The 21,117-nt window shown below is 42.1% G+C and overlaps 1 protein-coding gene across 2 annotated transcripts in view; it reads right to left on the bottom strand.

The window, feature by feature from the left end:
- The window catches only part of CAMK1D (calcium/calmodulin dependent protein kinase ID), a 361,868-nt gene extending 344,538 nt beyond the window's left edge, over positions 1–17,330 (bottom strand). The window contains exon 1 of one of the 2 annotated variants that reach the window (XR_010589338.1): positions 16,751–17,069. Coding sequence is in view for 1 of the 2 variants with exons in the window: in XM_065552488.1 (XP_065408560.1) it covers positions 16,751–16,842 (92 nt within the window). In the remaining variant the exon portion in view is untranslated. Of the gene's footprint in view, positions 1–16,750 lie in introns of both variants that reach the window. The other variant, XM_065552488.1, reaches the window with a different exon arrangement.
- Positions 17,331–21,117: the final 3,787 nt, after the last annotated feature.

The following is a 21,117-nucleotide window of genomic DNA, read 5'->3' as shown; positions in this document are numbered from 1 at the left end:
TGGAGCCGCGGGAAGCCCTGAGCCCCAGCACTCCCCCAGGTCTAAAGCCCTGACCCCAGTGCCCCCATGTCCCACCTGGAGCCCTGAGCCTCCCTCACCCTGTGGCTGAAGCCTCAGTCCCCCAGTGACTGAAGTCCAGAGCCCTGAATGCCCTCCCAACACACACATACCCGGTGGCTGAAGCTAGGAGCCCCAAGGCTTCCCACTGGTCCCTGGAATTTTTTTAATATTTTGCGCGGGGGCCTCTACTAATGAATTAAATCTCACAACACTCCTGTAAGGTAGGTCAGTATTATTATTCCCACTTAACAAACAAGGAGGGGAAAGCAGAGAGGCATTAAGAGCCAGATTTACAGTGGTATTTAGGCACCTAAAGACACAGATAGGCATCTAGTAGGACTTACAAAAAACAACTTAGCAGGTTAGGCACTGATCTCCCATTGACTATTGTACACTGGCAACCTAAGACATTGGGGGGAGAGATAGCTCAGTGGTTTGAGCATTGGCCTGAGTATTAGCCTCCTAAACCCAGACTTGTGAGCTCAATCCTTGAGGGGGCCAGTTAGGGATCCTGAGCAAAAATCTGTCTGGGGATTGGTCCTGCCTTGAGCAGGTAGTTGGACTAGATGACCTCCTGAGGTCCCTTCCAACCCTGATATTCTATGACATAGATGGGACTACAACCCAGACCTCTCAGTACTGTGCTTTAACCAAGAGACCATCCTCAGTCTTTTGACTTTCCTCTATTGCAGATAATGCCACACAACTTGTTATATTAATATATTCTCAGTTTTATTTCTGTTTATGATCTCTATTAATATGTCAGGGATGCACCTGCTTGCTTGTCTGAATAAGAATTATCTGAGCTGTCAGTAAAGAATATTAAAGTTGCTTGATTTTTTTTTAAAATGGGAAGTGACAGGACCGATTATAACAGTTTATTCAATGTCCTTGATTGTGAAGCTCTCTAAAGCCTTTTATCTAGGTCTATCTTTTAATAGGCTAGGATTTATATCTATAACATCTCTCTGAACAACATGGTCTCACGGCTTCTGCTAAAAGTACACTGCATTAGACAGTGCAAATGTCAATTCCGCATTAGAAATACGAATAGAACAATCCAAGGCTGATGTACTTTTGTTGGCCAGCTTCTGTTCTCAGTTACTTCAGTGTTAATCTGGAGCAACTACAGCAAACTGGAACAGCTGAAATCAATAAAATTACTCCAGATTTACATTGGTGTAAATGACAGCAGACAACTCTCTTTTTCCTTCAGACATCTCTTACTTAAAGTGATGCACAAAGAGTTTTCTATATATCTAGGTTCTTACATGGCCCTTATCACTCTAGTATCTGAGCACTTTACACCTGTTTACCTTTGAGAAGCTTTTCTTTTCTGCTGAAACTTCAGCTCATTCCCAGCTTCTTTTCTACAGGCGAGCTGATTCTTGCCTGGTAAAAAGCACAAGCCCTCCCCAAGTCAGTAAGGTGGATATTAGATTGGAAAAGAGATGACTAAGGGAGCATATTATAGAGGTCTATAAAAGCATGAATGGTGTGGCGAAAGTGAATAAGGAAGTGTTATTTAACCCTTCATGTAACACAAGAACCAGGGGTCACCCAATGAAATTAATAGGCAGCAGGTTTAAAATAAGCACAAGAAAGTACTTCTTTCCACAACCCAGACTCAACCTTGGAACTCATTGCCAGGGGATGTTGTGAAGACCAAACTATAACTGGGTTCAAAAAAGAATTAGATAAATTCATGGAGGACAGGTCTATCCATGGCTATCACCAAGATGGTCAGGGATGCGACCCCATACTCTGGATGTCCCTACACCTCTGACTTCCAGATGCTAGGACTGGACGACAAGGGATGGATCACTCAGTAATTGCCCTGTTCTGTTCATTCCCTTTGAAGCATCTGGCCTTGGCCACTGTTGGAAGACAGGATACTGGCTTAGATGGACCATTGGTCTGACCCGTATGGCCATTCTTATGTTCTTATTAGGTTTTCTCTCACCCTTTCAAACCCGTTATTTCCTTTATTATAATTTCTAGCCCAAGTAAACACAGATGAAAAAAAAAGGAACCTATTAGGGTGGGGCAAGGGGGTATAAATAGAAGTATAGGATTGAAATTAAATAAGACCATTTACACTGATATCAGGACAAAATTCCTAATGGCAAGAGCAGTTAGACAATGGAATAGTCTCTCCGGGGAAATGGTGGAAAAAAGCTTAGATTGAGAAAAGCCCAGGAGGATGGAATTCTGTTGTGAATGATCCTGCACTGTCCATGTAGATAGACTAACTATGCTATTCCCTCTTTTCTTTCTATGATTCAACAATTCCTCTTTATTTTTAAGCAGCTGGGTAATAAGAGTAAAAATAAAGTAATGGCAATAGTGCATAGATAGTGCTTTATATTTTCAAAGTATTTTACAAGTGTTAACTAATTAAAATTAATTAGAGATACAGGCCCAGCCGGAAAGCCATATAAATATGTCTAGAAAAAGCTAGTGATGACCCACCTTCAAGAGACAGCATAGTCCAGTTTATAGGGGCACTGAACTAGGATTCAGGAAACCTGGGTTCTAGCCCTGATTTTGCTACTAAGATGTTGTGTGACCTTTGACTAACTCTATTTCCCACCCTTTGTGTTACCTATTTAGACTGCAAGCTCTTCTACATAGGCATTGTTTCTTACTATGTGCTGTATATACTACTATGTGCCTAGCACAATGGAGCCCTGACCTATGTTGAGGACTATCATAGAGTTCAAGGCCAGAAGGGACCACCAGATCATCATGTCTGATCTCCTGTACATCACAGGCCAACAACAGCACCCAGCTCCCACACACTAAACCCAACAACCAAAATTAGACCAAAGTTATTACAGTCCACAGCTGTATACGCCTACTATAATACTACTAATAATAAGAGTGATTTTATCTTTACATTTCCCTCATCAGGGCCAAGATCCAAACATATACAATATGTTCAGCATTTGCCAAATCAAAACAAAAAAACAAAAAACAAAACCAAGATCATTCTCAAGTGTGAGTAGGTCACTGTGCTGTAGCATTTTGAACTACCAAAGCTCCACCCTTTTCTGAGAACTCTTACATATCAAGCATTATAAATGTAAACATATTTCTGTGTGGTAGAATAACATAGCTGGGCCAGCATTTTTAATGGGGTATTCTGTTAAACCACAGGGATATAACCATGTTTCTATAATATTCTAACACTGGAATAATGATGCCTTGCATTAACAGAACAACCTTCATTTGAAGATCTTAGAAAGATGTGCAAGCCTGAATTCATTTTCACAACACTGCTGAAAAATATATTAGGGTCTGATGCTACCCTCATAGAAACCTATGCCATAACTGCCATTGACTTCAGTGGTCCAAGCTCAAGCCTTATAAACAGAGAACCAAGGTAACAGTTTAATAAAGACCAAGATGTGTCGATCCAGGAACCAAAACTCACAAATAATTTTCTCCAGAGGTATAGAGCATCCATAACTCCTATTAACATTGGCTTGGATTTGTGAGTCCTCTGCATTTCTGATGATCAAGCTACTGCTTCAGGTGCCCTCAGGTTTTGAGAGAGAAAGAGAACAGGGCAGGAATAGAACCCATAGAAAATTAAAGGAGAGAGCAGCAGGCTGTCAATTCCAAGGGCCTCTGTTCAGGGCTCCAAATCACATTGCTGCTGATGTTAACTCTCCATGTTCATTTTGCACTGTTAAAAAAAGTCTTTTCTTTTTTTCTTCCTGGAAAGTGTAATTAGACTAAAACTATATTGTTTAAATTGGAAATTTATGTGAAAATTAAAATGGATTCCTTATGAGAACTTGACTTTTTTAATTAAAAAAGCACCTCTCCACATGCACTCTGCCTCCATCCTCTGGGGAAAAAAAAAGGGTATTTTAGTTCTTCTCCCTGGTTACATAGGCTGTTTGTCCAAAGTTACTGTTGTTTCTAAATGTGATATCTGATACTACCAAGGAAAAGAGCAAGAGAAATTATTTATCTATTGCAATAGGAATGCTGAAGCTCTGGTCTCAGATGTTTTACAGTCAAATCAAATCCAAGAGTCTCATTATCTCAATAGATTTTTCTCAGCACAGCTAGTGTTAAAAAGAAACAAATTAGCTTTTCAATTCAGCCAAGAAATTTGTATAACAAAAATACATATTAGTTTAATTTAACCTGTGCAAGCTGTTTGGTGATTAAATCTGGCATAAAACGCCATACAAAGATTTCAATGTGAAAACACCAGAAAAGGGCCTTGGAAATTTCATTAAAAAATCATTTTTTTATAGTTCCCTTTTTTTAAAAAGAAAAAAAGAATGATTGACACATCTACAGAAAACTACAGGAACTGCTAAGCCAGACAACACACATCAGTGGTTAGATTAGATAGATAGATTTTATGAGTCATAATGATTTTTGAAAATGATGACAACAGAAATATTTTGATAGCTAGGCTATTTCATTTGTCATTAAGTAATATGTTTGCAGCTATGTAAATTATGATTATTATTATTTATACTGCACCACTGATGTTCAAATCTATTTGCAGACTGATAAAGTGCCAGATCCCTGCCCCGAGGAACTCTTTCATTCCTCATCTGATTCATTAACCTGCTTACTAATAATATCTTTTCAGTTCAACTTTGTTTTCATACTACTGGAAATGACTGGAAAATTAGGTCCTATTAAATAATCATGAGTGTAAACTGTGACTCACCAGTTAAGTGAATGCCATTACTGGCAATAAATTGAGAACCTTATTATAAGCTTTCATTATTATCATACAAACCAAAACAGTGCAACTTTATTTGGTATAGACTGTATCCTTTGATGCTTTACAGGTGTAAATAAAAAATCATTCAAAACCATATTCGGCATGTAGCAACATGGAAATACACAGTGAAGTGTGAAAGTATTCGAAGTGAGTAGCAGAGGGAGAAAAGAAATTTTTTTCAGCTGATATTTGAAAAGAGCTGGATGGTGAAGAAGGCAGGCAGGCTGCTCCAGATGGTAAGAGATGTAGAGAAGAAGGATTTCACACCAACAGCAATGAGATGAAGAGAGGAAGGATAGTCTCGTGGTTAAGGCACTAATGCAGGACTTGAGAAACCGAGGTTGAGCTCCGTGCGCTACCACAGATTTCCTGTATAACCTTAGCCAAGTTAGGGCTTGTCTACACTTAAAACGCTGCAGCAGTGCAGCTGTACTGCTGCCGTTGCACCTCTGTAGCGCTTCAGGGAAGATACTACCTATTCCGACAGGAGGGGTTATCCCATCAGCGTAGGTACTCCACCTCCCCGTGAGGCAATAGCTAGGTCAATAGAATTCCCCTGTCAACCTAGTCCTGTCTACGCCAGGGGTTGGGATTTTTCACACCCCTCAGCAATGTAGTTATACGAACCTCATTTCCTAGTATAGACCAGACCTCAGTTTCCCTGGGACTGTTGCTGCACACCTCATGTAGCCATTTATACCTGTGCAGAACACTACTGAAGAATGGCAGTATTTTATACTCACTTTGCTCTGGTCTACCAGGTGCCATGCAATGGTAAATTGCAAACTGATGAATTATTACACTGGTCTACAATTTTTGCGAAGTCGTCTGCTTCAGAGATAAAATATGCCATTTATTATGTATTTTGATGTGCTGAATTCAAATATGACAATTAAAACAACTGATTGGCTACTGTTTCTAAGATATTTAAGTTTTTACATTTTATGTCTATGTGTATTGTGTAGATAGTAGAGTTTTAATCATAAATTGTAAACCTAGGTCTTTTCATGTGTTTATGGTTGCTTTACATGATAAGATTTCACCTGTCCTGTTTATGTAACACTTTAAAAATCAGCAAAAGGGTTATATAAATAAAATTTATTATGAAACAAAAGGCAAAAAACTATTATGTACATAGTTTAGTCCTATTCAGTGTCTACTCGGCGCTTCTTGGCTTGTCTCTTGTATTCATGAAATGTAGCATCTCTTGTCACTGTCCAGCAATAGTCTGCAAGCATTGATGGGCTCCATTTGCCCTGATAGCATTTCTCCATTGTTGCAATGTCCTGGTGAAATCGCTCGCCGTGCTCGTCGCTCACTGCTCCGCAGTTCGGTGGAAAAAAATCTAGATGAGAGTGCAAAAAATGTATCTTTAGTGACATGTTGCAACCAAGGCTTTTGTATGCCTTGAGGAGGTTTTCCACCAACAACCTGTAGTTGTCTGCCTTGTTGTTTCCGAGAAAATTTATTGCCACTAACTGGAAGGCTTTCCATGCCGTCTTTTCCTTGCCACACAGTGCATGGTCAAATGCATCATCTCGAAGAAGTTCACGAATCTGAGGACCAACAAAGACACCTTCCTTTATCTTAGCTTCACTTAACCTTGGAAATTTTCCACGGAGGTACTTGAAAGCTGCTTGTGTTTTGTCAAAGTTCTTCGTCAGACCCAGCTTGATGTGTAAGGGTGGTAACAAAATCTTCCTTGATTCAACAAGTGGTGGATGCTGAACACTTTTCCTCCCAGGTTCCAATGACTGTCGGAGTGGCCAATCTTTCTTGATGTAGTGGGAATCTCTTGCACGACTATCCCATTCGCAGAGAAAACAGCAGTACTTTGTGTATCCAGTCTGCAGACCAAGCAAGAGAGCAACAACCTTCAAATCGCCACAAAGCTGCCACTGATGTTGTCATAGTTTATGCACCTCAAACGTTGTTTCATGTTGTCATAGGTTTCCTTCATATGGACTGCATGACCCACTGGAATTGATGGCAAAACATTGCCATTATGCAGTAAAACAGCTTTAAGACTCGTCTTCGATGAATCAATGAACAGTCTCCACTCATCTGAATCGTGAACGATGTTGAGGGCTGCCATCACACCATCGATGTTGTTGCAGGCTACAAGATCACCTTCCATGAAGAAGAATGGGACAAGATTCTTTTGACGGTCACGGAACATGGAAACCCTAACATCACCTGCCAGGAGATTCCACTGCTGTAGTCTGGAGCCCAACAGCTCTGTCTTACTCTTGGGTAGTTCCAAATCCCTGACAAGGTCATTCAGTTCACCTTGTGTTATGAGGTGTGCTTCAGAGGAGGAGGATGGGAGAAAATGTGCGTCCTGTGACATTGATGGTTCAGGACCAGAAGTTTCATCCTCTTCCTCTTTCTCGTCTGACTCAAGTGAGAATGATTCTGGTAAATCAGGAACCGGCAGTCCTTCTCTGTGGGGTACTGGGCGTATAGCTGATGGAATGTTTGGATAATGCACAGTCCACTTTTTCTTCTTTGACATACCTTTCCCAACTGGAGGCACCATGCAGAAGTAACAATTGCTGGTATGATCTGTTGGCTCTCTCCAAATCATTGGCGCTGCAAAAGGCATAGATTTCCTTTTCCTGTTCAACCACTGGCGAAGATTTGTTGCACAAGTGTTGCAGCATATGTGTGGGGCCCACCTCTTGTCCTGATCTCCAATTTTGCAGTCAAAATAAAGGTGATAGGCTTTCTTAACCATAGTGGTTATACTGCACTTTTGTGATGCAAAAGTCACTTCACCACAAACATAGCAGAAGTTATCTGCACTCTTCACACAAGTACGAGGCCTCTCTGCTCACTTTGGCTAAACAGAAATGTGTCCCTTTGCAAAATCAAACACTGACAAATAAGAGAGCATGACACTGTATGATTTCTAGAGCTGATATAGGGCAATTTGTTTAGCAGAGTGATGTAAGCTTCGTTATGATTGCATCATCCATGACTTCTAGGAATAACATGATGCAATTCATATCATGTATGATGCAATACCAGCTTCAGATTGCATCATTCATTGTTTTGCCTAAAAAGCAAGTACTGTCCAAACCCAGTCATAGATTTATTCATAGATCCAGTCAAAGATGTATTTTAGTCATTTCTGGTTTAAATTGAGATCCCTTCCCTTTATAACTCACTTATCCTCCGCCATTCCCAAGTCAAGGGTCGTATATACTGACCCAATAGCATATCTTGAAAACTGGAGCCAATCAACAATTTTAAGCATCATTTTTGTTCTCAGTGACCCAGAAGTAGTAAAGTTTGACTAAATTTATTTCAGAAGCATTTTGGCTGTAGAGCAGTGTTATTAATGATTTGTATTACAGTAGCGCCTAGGAGCCCCACTCATGGCCCAGGAGCCTGTTGTGCTAGGCGCTGTACAAGAACAGAACAAAAAGCCCCAAAGTGAGTAAGCAAATGAATGCTGAATTGCTGCTCTAACCATCTCCTCCCCACCCCCTTTTCCCACGCCATTATATAATGGGAATGACAGTACTTCTCTATGTCACAGGGAAGTTGGGAGGATAAATACATGAATGGTTCGGAGGCACTCAGCTATTGCCGTGATGGAGGATATAGGAAGACAAACTGTGGAAAGAGAAAGGAGAGTGGTGCTAGATGAGGGGGGAGGAGCTGAAAGGGAAGTAGTGGAAGATAACATTTGTAAAGTAAACTGGTGCATACCAGGGAACATGTATTGTATGTGAACTGGCTATCCCCCAATAATCTGCCTTCTTGAAGTCTTTGATTAAACAATATTTTCAGACCTGCCCTGGATGTTTAGGAGGCTTACGGCAATCTGACCTCTGTGGTACCTGGGCAGTAGTTTTGCCTGGTTTAGTGGATCAGTGGCCACTTTAATATCTGATATCTGATGAAGCATCATGGCTAGAAAGTAATGCTATAAATCACTGCAGAGCTGGGAAGAATTCCCTCTTTCAGCCAACGGATAGCAGTTTTTTTCTCTAGCCTTTTTGATTCACTAGTTATCAGACCTTAATTCTGATTACCATCTTGCCTTTTTTCCCCTCCCATTTCAATTCGCTATTACCATTAACACTATCTAAGAGCCTAAAATCCACTTTGCAAATTGTAGGAACTCATCATTTCTAACGCTAGTAAATGCTGTTTTCTAAAGTCAGGCTGCAAAATAGCAATCAGAATGATCTGACTTTAAAAACATGAATATCACCTTAACTTATTCTTCCCAATATTTTTATTGATCCTGAATGATAACTGTGTCCATTAAAACTTCTCAGCAGTTTCACAAAATGTAAAGAAATGTTAGTATTTGGACCTCAGCTTTGAGTCCTCCACCCAGAGAAGCCAGAAAAGTTGTTGTATGTCCCATGCTGTTGTGACATCACAACCAACTCCTGTACCCTTGTGCTCCAATGGCACAATGATCCATAGAGTTTAAGGCCAGAAGCGACCATTAAATCATCTAGTCTGACCCCTGGCATAATACAGGCCATAAAATTCCATCCAGTTATTCCTGTATTGAGCCCAATAACTTGGCTTTGACTAAAGCATATCTTACAGAAAACTTATTATACTGTCTTGACGTAAAGACTTCAAGAGATGGAGAGCCCACCACTTCCCTTCAAAGCTTGTTCCAATGGTTAATCACCATCACTGTTTAAAAAAAAGGGAGGAGGGGGGCTTATTTCTAATTTGAATGGCTTTAACTTCCAGCCATTGGTGCTTATTATGCTTGTCTCTGTTAGATTCAACAATGCTGTAGCACGCCGTAGTTTATCCATGTGAAAGTACAATACCTTGGTACTCATGTATGTCCTCTTAACACAATTAAGCAGAGAGACTATCAAACTGAGAAAAACAGATGATAAACCCCAGTATTTTCTCCATTTAACTCCACTCGACAGTCACAACATGTGAACAGGAACCGCTTGAGATGTCAGCAGCAGAGACGGAAGAGATGAGCGTGCCTGTTGTGTAGTGCCCCCTGATGGCCAAACATGGCTGTGCAGCATCCTGCCTCTTATTTCCCTTTCACAGGTTCCCAGGAATAATCCAAAGAGGTGTACGTCCAATAACAAACCCCCTTATCGGGGACTGATTTATTAACTCTCTTCCACCTCTTCTGCCCCAGTCTCCTCCTGGGCACATCCCTCCTCCTGGAGGTCTCTCTGCCTACAACTGGAATCCTCTCTACCAGGCACAATTTCCCAGGCTCTGCTCAGTCTCTCCCCTTAGCTCACCTGGGCACATCCATTCCCAGGTCTGTAGTCTCATCCCTTTGTAGTCTGGGGGTTGCGGTGCTTCTGAACTCTGAGCCACTGAACTCTCTTCCCAAACTGCTTCCTTCAGGAACCCTTTCAGCAACAGCTCTCACTCCCCACCACCACCCCCAGCTTCCTCATCCTGTTTTCCTTTTTATAAGGCCCAGATGCCTTCCCTTATGCCAAAGTGGACAGCACATAATCAGTCACAGGTGCACTGGACCCCCCCCCCCCCCTTCCCTCTTAAAGGGGCCAATAGCCCTGTGACAAATTCAAACAGCCCTTCAGGCTTTTCAGGGATAGGGAACCAGATGAGGGGCAAATATCAATTTTTTCTTTAAGTTTCAAGAAGCTATTGAAGTTTCACAGAATTAAATTACAATAACAGGAGTGAAAACTATTTAATAATTTAGGTGGCACCCACAATTAAAGGTTTCATGTTTCATGATTCATCTTGACAGCGAGAATACAAATGATTTCAAGAGGTGCAAACTTTTCTTATCTTAGGCCATCAGAAAGAAAGTTTTCTGATCAGTGAGAGCCAGGACCACCCATTTACCTGAACCCACCTATCAGCCCCTCCTACCTGCATTATCACCCAAATGCACATGGCACCATCCACCAAGAGGTGTCCTCAAAACTAACACATAAGGTGGATATCTTCCTGCATCAGGTGGAGGAGGAGGAGGTTGGGTGTCTGCTTGCACAAGAGAGGAGGACTCCTCATTGTTTTTACAAGGGAGGAGGTTTATCCACCTCTACTAATAGCATAGCCAGTCACCCGCAAGCAAAGGAGTGAGTTAGTGATGAGAGACAGCCTCTGTGAGCATGAGGAGTGCGTGGGTGAGTCAGTGTATGTTGAAAAATGTACGTGCATAGGTGAGATTATTATGTGTGATTGAGCCACAGCATATGTGAGAGTGTGCATGGGTGCAAGAAGAGCCTTTAGTCTGGGTGTGAGAGACAGAGACGGGGTGTGAGAGGAGAGTGCTTGTGGGACAGTCTTTGAGTGAATACGTGACAGAGTGCGAATGAGCATATGGGAGGGGAGCGAAAAGTAATGTCACGGTGAGTTTCGGAATATGGAAGGAAGAGCGAGGACACCGGACTTGAACAGAAAGGCCCTCAGACAGTGCCACCACCTCTAGCTTCCTTCTACACTGCACTTTACAACAAGGTTGAGACATAGTTACAGTTCACTTGTGGCCATGCACAACAACTGGGTTATTATAACATAATTTGGGGTTGTCTGTGCAAATAGGGCTATATCTCGTTACTACCAAATTAAGGGAATCGCATTCCACCCCTGTCTTTTCAGAACAAGAGCAACAGTCCCATAACACAGATATAACAGCGTTTGCTCCCTTCTAAACATGCAAAATGATGGCCCCAACAGAGCTATAACTGTAATGTAAACAGAGCCTAAATTCTACAATGATAGATGCTTTAGAAATGCAGGATGATTAGATTAAACAGACCAGCTGACCAACCTAAGGCTTTCTCCCCTTCCCAACCTCTGTTCATTTCCTCTGGAGCACCTGGCATTGGCCACTATCAGAAGACAGGATACTGGGCTAGATGGACCTTTGGTCCATGACCCAGTAGGGCCATTCTTATGTTCTTAACCTAATGCATAGACAGCATTCTGCATCTCATGATCTCTTGGAATGTCACATTATCAGCTTTAAAAATTGACACTGTCCTGGCTTTAAAATTTCAAGGGCTTACAGAGAGAACGGTATTTAAATGATTATCTATTTTCTTAACAGATTCCATTGCTGTTGTGAAACTTTACATCTCCCAGTGGCAAGTCGACGTAGTTTTCCACCTGTCCAAGTGGGTAAATTGATTGTCTAGAGCTACAATAGGTGAATTTGTTGAACTTTGTAAAGATAAACAGTGGGCCAGCTCCTCAGCTAATGTAAATTGATGTAGCTGTACTGACTTTAATGGAGCCATGACAATGTACATCAGCTGCGGAAGTGGGCCAATATTTATCACTATGTTTTTGTTTGGTTTTAGGAAAAATATATTTCCTTCTGCATTGACTTTCCTCTTAGTTATTTGTCCCAACACAATATTCAGGAGTGAACACATACAACTTCAAAAATGGGGATAAAGGCAACAAAGGCACTACCAAACTTACCTACATAGAGTCTGGTTCACCACCATATTATTCTATTTTTACACCACTGGATGGGTGAAACTGGAATAACACATGGATAAATTAGGACCATCATTTCCAGTGCAAAGTGATGTCAATACAAAACAAAAGAACCCAATTCCTGAAGCCAATGGGAATTTTGTTTGAGTGCTAGGCTCTCAGAGAGATTTTTCAACAGTATTCTCTCACTCTCGCTTTCCTTCCTTCCCATATCTTCATCTTCTCACTTCTCCTTTCTGAGCAATTTCCGCTTTGGTCTTTCTTTTCTGCCCTCTTCATCTCCATTTCTGTCTCCTTCCCCTTTTTTCTTCTCTGTTTACATCTCTCTCTCACACACACCTCACTCTTTTATCTCTGTCTCTTTATATTTGTCTCTCTTATGTCCTTTCCTGGTCTCCTCTACTTTCAGGATTGCCAAGGAGCAGAGATTTACTGGGATTTTGCTAATGAACAAAAGCTTTTTCCCTGTAGTCCAAGCCCTAGTGTGAAATTGACCAGGGCTATGTTTGTGACTCTAGTCAATTTCACACAGCTACCAGCACCAGGGGAAAAACTTTTGCAAAATTGTATGATCTAAACCAGTTTCATACTACAGCCAACTCCTTAAGAAAACACCACTGCACAAGAGCATTCACTGAAGGCAAATGACCAAGACTTCAGCATTCCAACAGGAGGCAGTTCCCTATGTGTCCCCTGCTACTGTATTATATTTGAAAAACAGGGGTTTTTTTTCACTTTCTGTCCTGATTTGGGGGTTCTGTGATTTCCTTTCCACAGCTTATTTCATCACAGCCACCTAGAGAGATGCTGAGAACACAGAAAAAGGGCTGCTCTTGTGTTATAGGTGCTTTTAGCACTTTGACATCCTTAGATAAAAGATGACAGAGAACTAGAAAATATATGCACCTTCATCTAGTACCTTTCATCTGAGGGCCTCAAAATTTTTCACCTCTGAGGCAAATAAGTATTATTATACAATTTTTACAGATGGGGAAACTGAGTCACGGAAATTAAGGTCCCATCTACACTATGAAAAATCTAGTATATTGTGGAATTAGCTTACATATGTCATTTCCAACATGGTTCAGCATTATATTGTAGAAGGGACCAAATCAGGCTTCAGCTTTGTTTGTAAATCATATTATAAAGGACTTGATCACTTGAACCTCATGGCCTGAGATAACTCCCAATTCAAACACTGCGATCCTGTCCACAGACTTTAATGGGGGGGCCTTCGGGGTCTTGGACCCCGACCCTCAAAGTTATTTATGTTCCGATCTTCCATTGATTTCAATGGAAACTAGGAGCCTTGCCTAAATACCTTTGAGGATCTGGGCTTTGTGAGTTGGACAGCAAATGGTCTAATTTGTCAGAAGATCTGAGCACTGACAAATTCCATTTAAGTCAATGAGATTGGCAGGTGTTCAGCACCTTTGAAAGTCAGTGGCAGAAACAAAATTAGAACTCAGATTTCCTGATTAACAGGCCTGCACTCTGCTACTAGGGCATGCTCTCTCCAGGAGTGGTAAAGGAACTGATTCACAAATATTGGGTTTTAAATGTAAAAATATTTATAATTGTCATAATAGGGCCGGTCCTACTTTCCTTATGCCAGCTCCCTTTGACTTTGATCTGTCTTCCATAATATGTTAATTATATCTAATTTAATTTGCCTTTTTTTTGCAAAGCTTTGCAGTTTGACTATTAAACTAAGTCACATCTAAAAACTTCATTGCTTACAACTATAGTTAAATAGAATCCTGTGACCACGGCTTGCAAATTGTGACATTAACAAATAATCTTTAAGGGCACAAACTACTCAGTGGCTACATTTAATTAATTTCAATGGCAACAGTAACACCAGTATATTTGAACCGTTGGATAAAATGCACATAGCCACTTTGGGTCTCTAATGTGCTTCCACTGATTTCAATGGAGACATGATCGATCAGCCCCAGACATAGGAAGTCTTCAATGGCACAACTCATACAATGCGGAGAGAACTTCACAGACAATCTTCTGTGGTGACAGAGGTTTATAATTAGGCTTGGAAGGATTCGATTTTTAATCAGTAGATGTCAGTAAATATTGATTTCATCATACACACAAACCAACAAAAATATTTCCATTGATAATAATTGAAATTTACAAATAGACAAAGAGAATGTACTAGAATTTACTTTGTACATTTTGACATGTGATGTCGACAATTTGTGTTTTAATTGTTATAAAACTTTAACTTTTTAATCTCAACATCTACATTAAATAACAATTATCTGTCACCCCTATTGTCTGACCCTCCCATAATTTCCCACAACTATGAAAATTTAATTAAATGAGAATAAAAAATGCTTTAAAATAAATATTGATATTATCCATTAAAAAAACTGAATTATGCCAAGCCTATTTATAGTGGAAACCACAGGGAACAGACTTGCAGCTTTAATTAATCTCTTCATGTTATGATTTTACTTTTTCCAACACCCTTTAGTGCAGGCAAAGAATTACATACCTAAGATGACAAGTAAGGACATGTTTCCTATTACACCAAATGTTGTCAGTACAAGAGCTAGACAAAGAGGATGAGAATAAACTAAAATAATAACAACATTTAGCACTTATACTGCACTTTGCATCTTGAAAGAGCTGTAAAACATTAGTTCAATTAACTAAACTACGCATTTTACTAAATATTACAATGTCTACTTATTATAATCCAGATGCATGACCTAGTTCAACATTAAATGTCTAGTCTGATTCTTACTCACAGTTTGTTCACAAGGAAATCAAAAGTGAACCAAAAATATACTAATGTTTACAGAGAGCCCTCCCTTGGAAGCAGAAAGAAGTTGAAATACTATGTTAGACGAGTCTAACTGTATTTTGTAAGTAGCACATACAGTGCTCAGTATGTAAAGTACAACCTAGAATTAATATCACTTATAGTCATTCTAAAGTTGCGTGTAAAGCTGCTCAAAATACAGCTGCCAGGGACACGCAGAACATGACTGAGCCAGATGCTATAGAAGCGTAAAGTCAACAAATACAAGCAGTCCATATGCTAACCTCTCCTAGAACTCATGGCCATCCAAATCCATAATGTCTTTTAAACAAACTTTTTTTTAAACAAATATACACGCCTCCTTGCTGAAGTGAAAAGTATTTTACTACATCCTGTTCCCTTTTTTTACCATCTGTACATGTTTATTCTGAACCTTCAAAAAGTCTAACATTTTACTAATCTTTATGAACAGACACAAAATAAAACAAAACAGTGAAACCAGCAACAACTGCTAAACTATGGTAACGTACTAGATGAAACACATCCAACCCACTCTTATTATTTCTGATCTTTTTTCTACGAAGAGACTGCCATCAGCTTTAGCAGAAAGCATGAAAGTCGGACTACCTTTACCATTGCCCAATCAAGATAGCACTCTCTTTTTCTTTCTCAGCCGATGTATATTTTAAATTACATTTCTATTAATATTTTTGATAAAACAAACATACTAGTCTGAATAGTGGGGTCAGTTGACCAGAAAGTGAGTTGATCAGGGGGGTCAATATTAGATATACACCCATTTTCTCAGTATACAAATATATTGTTATTTCTATTACTGATTCAACCTACTTCTTGCTACACACCAAAAGGAAAAAAATGAGATACTGTATATAAGCGTGGCTGTCTTTTGGATGCTTTGGTGCCCACCAAAGTGCTGGATGGAATAGCACACACGCACAGGCACTCACAGTAACACAAACCAAACAACACAGGTACACTCACACGCTTACTAAAACACATATAGCCACCAACAGATGCATACATAGTCTTATATGCGTAATAATAAATATCAAGGCATACACACTAATTCTAACACATTTTCAAATATCTATGAAACACCACACACACAAAAATGACACAATCACAAATCAGCAAGCCTTCAAATGCATACAAACACATCACACACATACATCCTCAATCCACACAAACACAAACCTTCTCAAACACACATTCATGAGACAGATACACACCAACACAAAGGTATCCGGACGGACACACACACCACGATACACAGCACACACCTCCTCAATACACACAACCCTTCTCCAACACACACTCACGAGACGGAAACAAGAAACACGCCAACCCCAGTGCATCCCGGACGGACACACACACTCAAATGCCTACAAACACGCAGCAAGAGACACTCTTTGGCTCGTACACACGATCGCACCCCACCAAACACAACCTCGGGCGCAGGCTGGCATACGGACACCATGCACACACACACACACTCTCAGATTAAACACTCTAACACACACCCCATCTGTCTGTAACTCACACACACACGACTGATGGGGATGGATGGGCAGGAGCCAGCCAGCCCGGCCCTGCCAGCGGAGCGGGACGGTGGGTCCGGCTCCCATCACCCCCCAGCCCCAGCAGCAGGACCGGCTGGGCGGCCGCATCCCGGCCCGATCATCACTTACGTTCCCAGGGTCTCCTTGAACTCGAAGATCTTCTTGATGTCCTCGGCTTGCTTCTTCCAGGAGGCGCTGCCCTCCCCGTTCTCCCGGGCCATGGCAGCGGCAGCGGCGGCGCAGCTTTCCCGCCCGGGCAGGAGCCGGAGATGCTGAGTCCAGGGCGGGCAGGCGGGCAGCAGGCGGCACGGGGAGCTTTTGCTTTCTCTTCTGCTGCTGCTTCCTCTTTCCACCCTCTCGTCTTTCTGCTGCTCTCCCACTCAGACTTCCTGCTCGCTGCGGCGCCGTGTGTTTCCTCCTGGCTCCAGCGGACCCTGCTTCCCTCCTCTCCCCTCCCGGCGTCTTCCTTCCCTTCTCTCTTCCGTCCCCCCTTTTTTAGTTTTTCCTCCCCTCTTTCTTTCCCCCTCCCCTTTCCTTGTTTCCTCCCTCGCTTTTTCTCTCCTTCCTTCTTTCCTCTTTGCTTTTGTCCCTTTCCGTCCCTCTCTTCCCGTCTCTCCTTCCCCCCCGTCTCACCGATTGGGGCTGCTGCCTTCAAGGGGGATTTCCTTGGCGGGTTTTATCCCCCCCCCCCCGGTCAGTTTGCAGCCCCCCCGGGGGGTTTCCAGCCAAACTCAGCAGCAGCCCGGCTGCAGGGAGCAGAGGACACTTGGAAGCTGCTGCTTGAGTTACTTTTGTTGCCCCCCCTCCTCCTCCAAGCAAAGCCCCGAGTCCTTTTCTCTCTCCAAGCGTGCGCCCCCCCCGCCCCGGGTTAGTTTGCTTGCAGGAGACTAAAGCGGGGGTTAGTGCGCGCCAGGCGAGCCTCGCTAGTGCGTGAGAGCCGCGGAGCGCGCCAGGGTCCCCGCCTTGTCTCAGGCAGCTGCCGCTGCTGGCCAGAGGGATTTCACTGCGCCGGCACCGTGGCGGTGGCTGGTTGTTATGGCAATGGGAGGCGGAGGGGAAAACAGCGCCCCCCCCCCCCTCCACCCCCCAGCTCCAGCCTCTCCTGCTGCCGCGCCGCCTGTCAGTGCCCCTCCTGACTGAATGACTGGCGATAATTCGCATTGCACCAAAACCGCGCACGTCAAACCCCCCCCTACACACAGAGCCCAGCCAGCCCGGAGGGGCGGGGGGCGCCTCCCTCCGCCTGCAAGGCGCGCGCGGGAGCCCTGAGCCCTGCAGGGGAGAGCCGCCCGCCGAGCTCTCCCGCCCGCTCCCCCCGGTTCCTGGCAGGCGCAGGGGTGAGTGCAGCAAGGGCAGGAATGCGACAGGGACGTTGCAGAGGGCCGGCGAGCCCGGCCTGGGAGGGGCAGCGAGCTGGGGGTCCAGCGCTTGATTTGACTGGACGTGCCAGGAGTTTTCCGCCGCCCGCTGCAGACTGCGCTGGAGCTGCCCAAGACCCCCTCACCGACCCCATTTTTCTGATTGGCCCAGGCAGCTCCAAGGCCTCGTTGCTAAGGGACTGTCAAACAAGGGGGCCAGATGGACTCCTATCCACTGGAAACTGCACTGTTGTCGGTCTTTGCATTGCTGTAGCGCCCAGATGAGGGGCAGAGGGTGCATTGTACAAGCACAGCAGGAAAAAAACCCATGGCCCAAAGAACTTCCAGTCTCAATAGACAAGAGAGACAAAAGCAGGGTGATTATCGCCATTTTGCAGATGAGAAACTGAGGCACCGAGGGACATTATTGACTTACCCAAGGTCACACAATAAGCCTGATCTCCTGAGTCTCAGTCCAGTGCCTTAGCAGCAAAATCATCTTTCTGCTCTAAAACTCAATCCCCCCTGAGTGTCTTTACATAGGTCACCAAACAACCTTCAACTCAAGGAAGGCATTGCTGGCGAGCGCTGGGGCAGATCATGCAGCTGACAGTCAGGAGACACGGATTCATATCTTCCACTGGCTTAGTGAGAAACCAGGTTCAAATAGTTAACTTCTCTGTGACTCGGTTTCCCCACTAGTAAGATGGAAGTAAATAGGCTAGTGTTTTCAAAAGCGGGTGCCTAAAATTCGACACCTAAATCAGTAACCTAACTTTCATAAGCGTCTAGTAACTGGGGGTAGTCCTCTTGCCTTCTGTGGGTTTTGGATCAGGCCCAAAATCTGGCCCCTACTTTAGGAATCTAAATATGGATTTAAGTGTCCAACTTCAGGTACCCGATCTTAAAAATCTGGCCAACAATACTTACCCATATTTAAAAGGCATGTTGAGATTTTCACACGAAAAGCATTTTGTAAGTGAAAAATATTATTAATTACTACAGTAATACTACTAATTAGACGCAAAGTATTATTAATCATGACAGACGGGCTGGATTTCAGCCAGCAATTTAGGGGTAAAAGTCACTGTAGCCCATATTGCCAATCCCATAACTGCCTCATGTAAATACTACCCTTGTCCTCTACCCCCCACCAACCACATGTATGATACTTGCCTTTTTTAATATAGTAAGTGACAAAGTTTACTCTCAAAGTGGAAAATAGTAAGAGGGGTAAAGCTCAAAATGCTGTGAGATTCTTTAACATGTGTAAAGTTTTTTATAATCTTAATTTCAAGATTAGAAAACAACGTCAATAATTTACAAATATTGACAGTGAGATAACACCAGGATTTGGGGGACAGCAGTGGATTCATTTGGGTCAGAACTGAGATGCACCTCATAATGAGGGACAACCATGAAAGGTAGTATACTACGTTATTTCAAATTATATCGATCTAGATTACGGTTTTACAACACAATATGGTAATAAACTGGCTAGTTTGCATGTGTAATACTGCCCTCTACTGGATAGAATAAGATCTGCTTAACTGTGTGTCATAGGCCTTACAATATTAAAAGTTCTCTTTTCGCTCAAGGGGTAAGGATGTGGCAGTTCTTATGTTCATATCATCATCATAAGAATCAATAGAGTCATAGAATCATAGGAATTGTTATGGTCATCTAGTCTGACCTCCTGCACAACGCAGGCTAAAGAATCTCACCAATAAAATCTGCCTCAAGTTTATAACTTCTCTTTGAGGGCTAACATAACATAAGCTTCCATCACTATCATTTATGATGTCCCCATTTTGCACATCACGTTCTACATTTGAGTATGATCAGGCTGAGAGATTTTCACATGTCTCTATGCCTAAGCAATGCAACAGAAACTCACGCTACCTACAATTTTAGCTAGTATTGTGCATGCTGCAATTTCTAGGCACTAAAACTGGGTGAGTTAAGTTTTCTTTTGGCAATTTAACTCACACTCTTATTGTGCTAATATAATATACTTTTCTGTGCGCTAATAGAACACATATTTGAAATAACTAGTAAGGTAGGAATCCTCAGTAGCCTTTACACTTTTAAGTACATCAGACACTACCATAAGCCAAGAATCATCGATACAATAGACCATATCAGCTCTTTCACAGTCATTACAGTCTATCATGTCAGGGTGAACTCAGAGAGACTGTAATACTATTTGATTGACATGATCCAAGAGCGATATTGTAGTATATTTTAAAAAATGAAAAATCTTACCCTAAGGTGAAAGTATATAACAATACATGCTGGGGTAGAATGGCTATATATAACTATATTACATGTAATTATACACAAAAAGTACATTAAAATAACTTTATTAAGGTTGCAAAATCAAGCACTCAAATGTTAAGAAATACCAAAATTAAGGTTGCCTGTGCAACCTTAATTCGGCCCCTTTTAGAGTGTATATTATGATACAGTCTTTGATTACATGATCACAAACTATTTTTATTGCAGCTCTGCCTATAATAGATATTAGGTTATGGAGTCTTAACGGTTTATTTGGTCATCCTAAATGAGTGCCAATAAAACCTGTATACCACAGCATTCTATCAAGCATTCTCTAGCTACAACCTTACAGAAAAAAAATGGGTCTGGGTTTTTTTTTGGCAAATGTTTAAGAGGGTTTTTCTTCAATTTTTATTTGGACAGGTGTGTGCAGCATTGTAAAGGTGCACTTTTCTAAACTGGTTCAGAGTCCTCAGCTGGGACCCCTTAACTCATCCTTCAAGTCCCAAGTTGCCTACTGACCCAAATTGTATTTTTATTCCATTTTTGCAGGTTAAAATGATCTAAGTCCTTACAGCATCGTAAATCAGTCTAAAGTCTTCGATCAGTTTAAGTTCTTTAAGATGATCTGAGGCCCTAGCTCAACATAAACTGCTAAAAACCAAGTCCCAAAACACACAAGTTGGGGACAAAAATATTATAAAAGTTTGGAGCTTATTCTGCTTTAACGATTGGAAGGGGCTTACGTTGCTGTGACGGGGCGCACTCACCCTGCACTGGACAGGGAAGGGTTAACCCTACATTGTGAGTTGAGGAAGCTGCACCCCCTTTACTTTCCTGGACATGCTCCAAGTGCACGGG

The sequence above is a fragment of the Chrysemys picta genome, chromosome 1, assembly GCF_011386835.1.
Source record: "Chrysemys picta bellii isolate R12L10 chromosome 1, ASM1138683v2, whole genome shotgun sequence".
In the NCBI taxonomy this organism is placed as follows: Eukaryota; Metazoa; Chordata; order Testudines; family Emydidae; genus Chrysemys; species Chrysemys picta.
The sequence above is the reverse complement of the archived record's forward strand: the minus strand, read 5'-3'. Positions and strand labels throughout refer to the sequence as shown.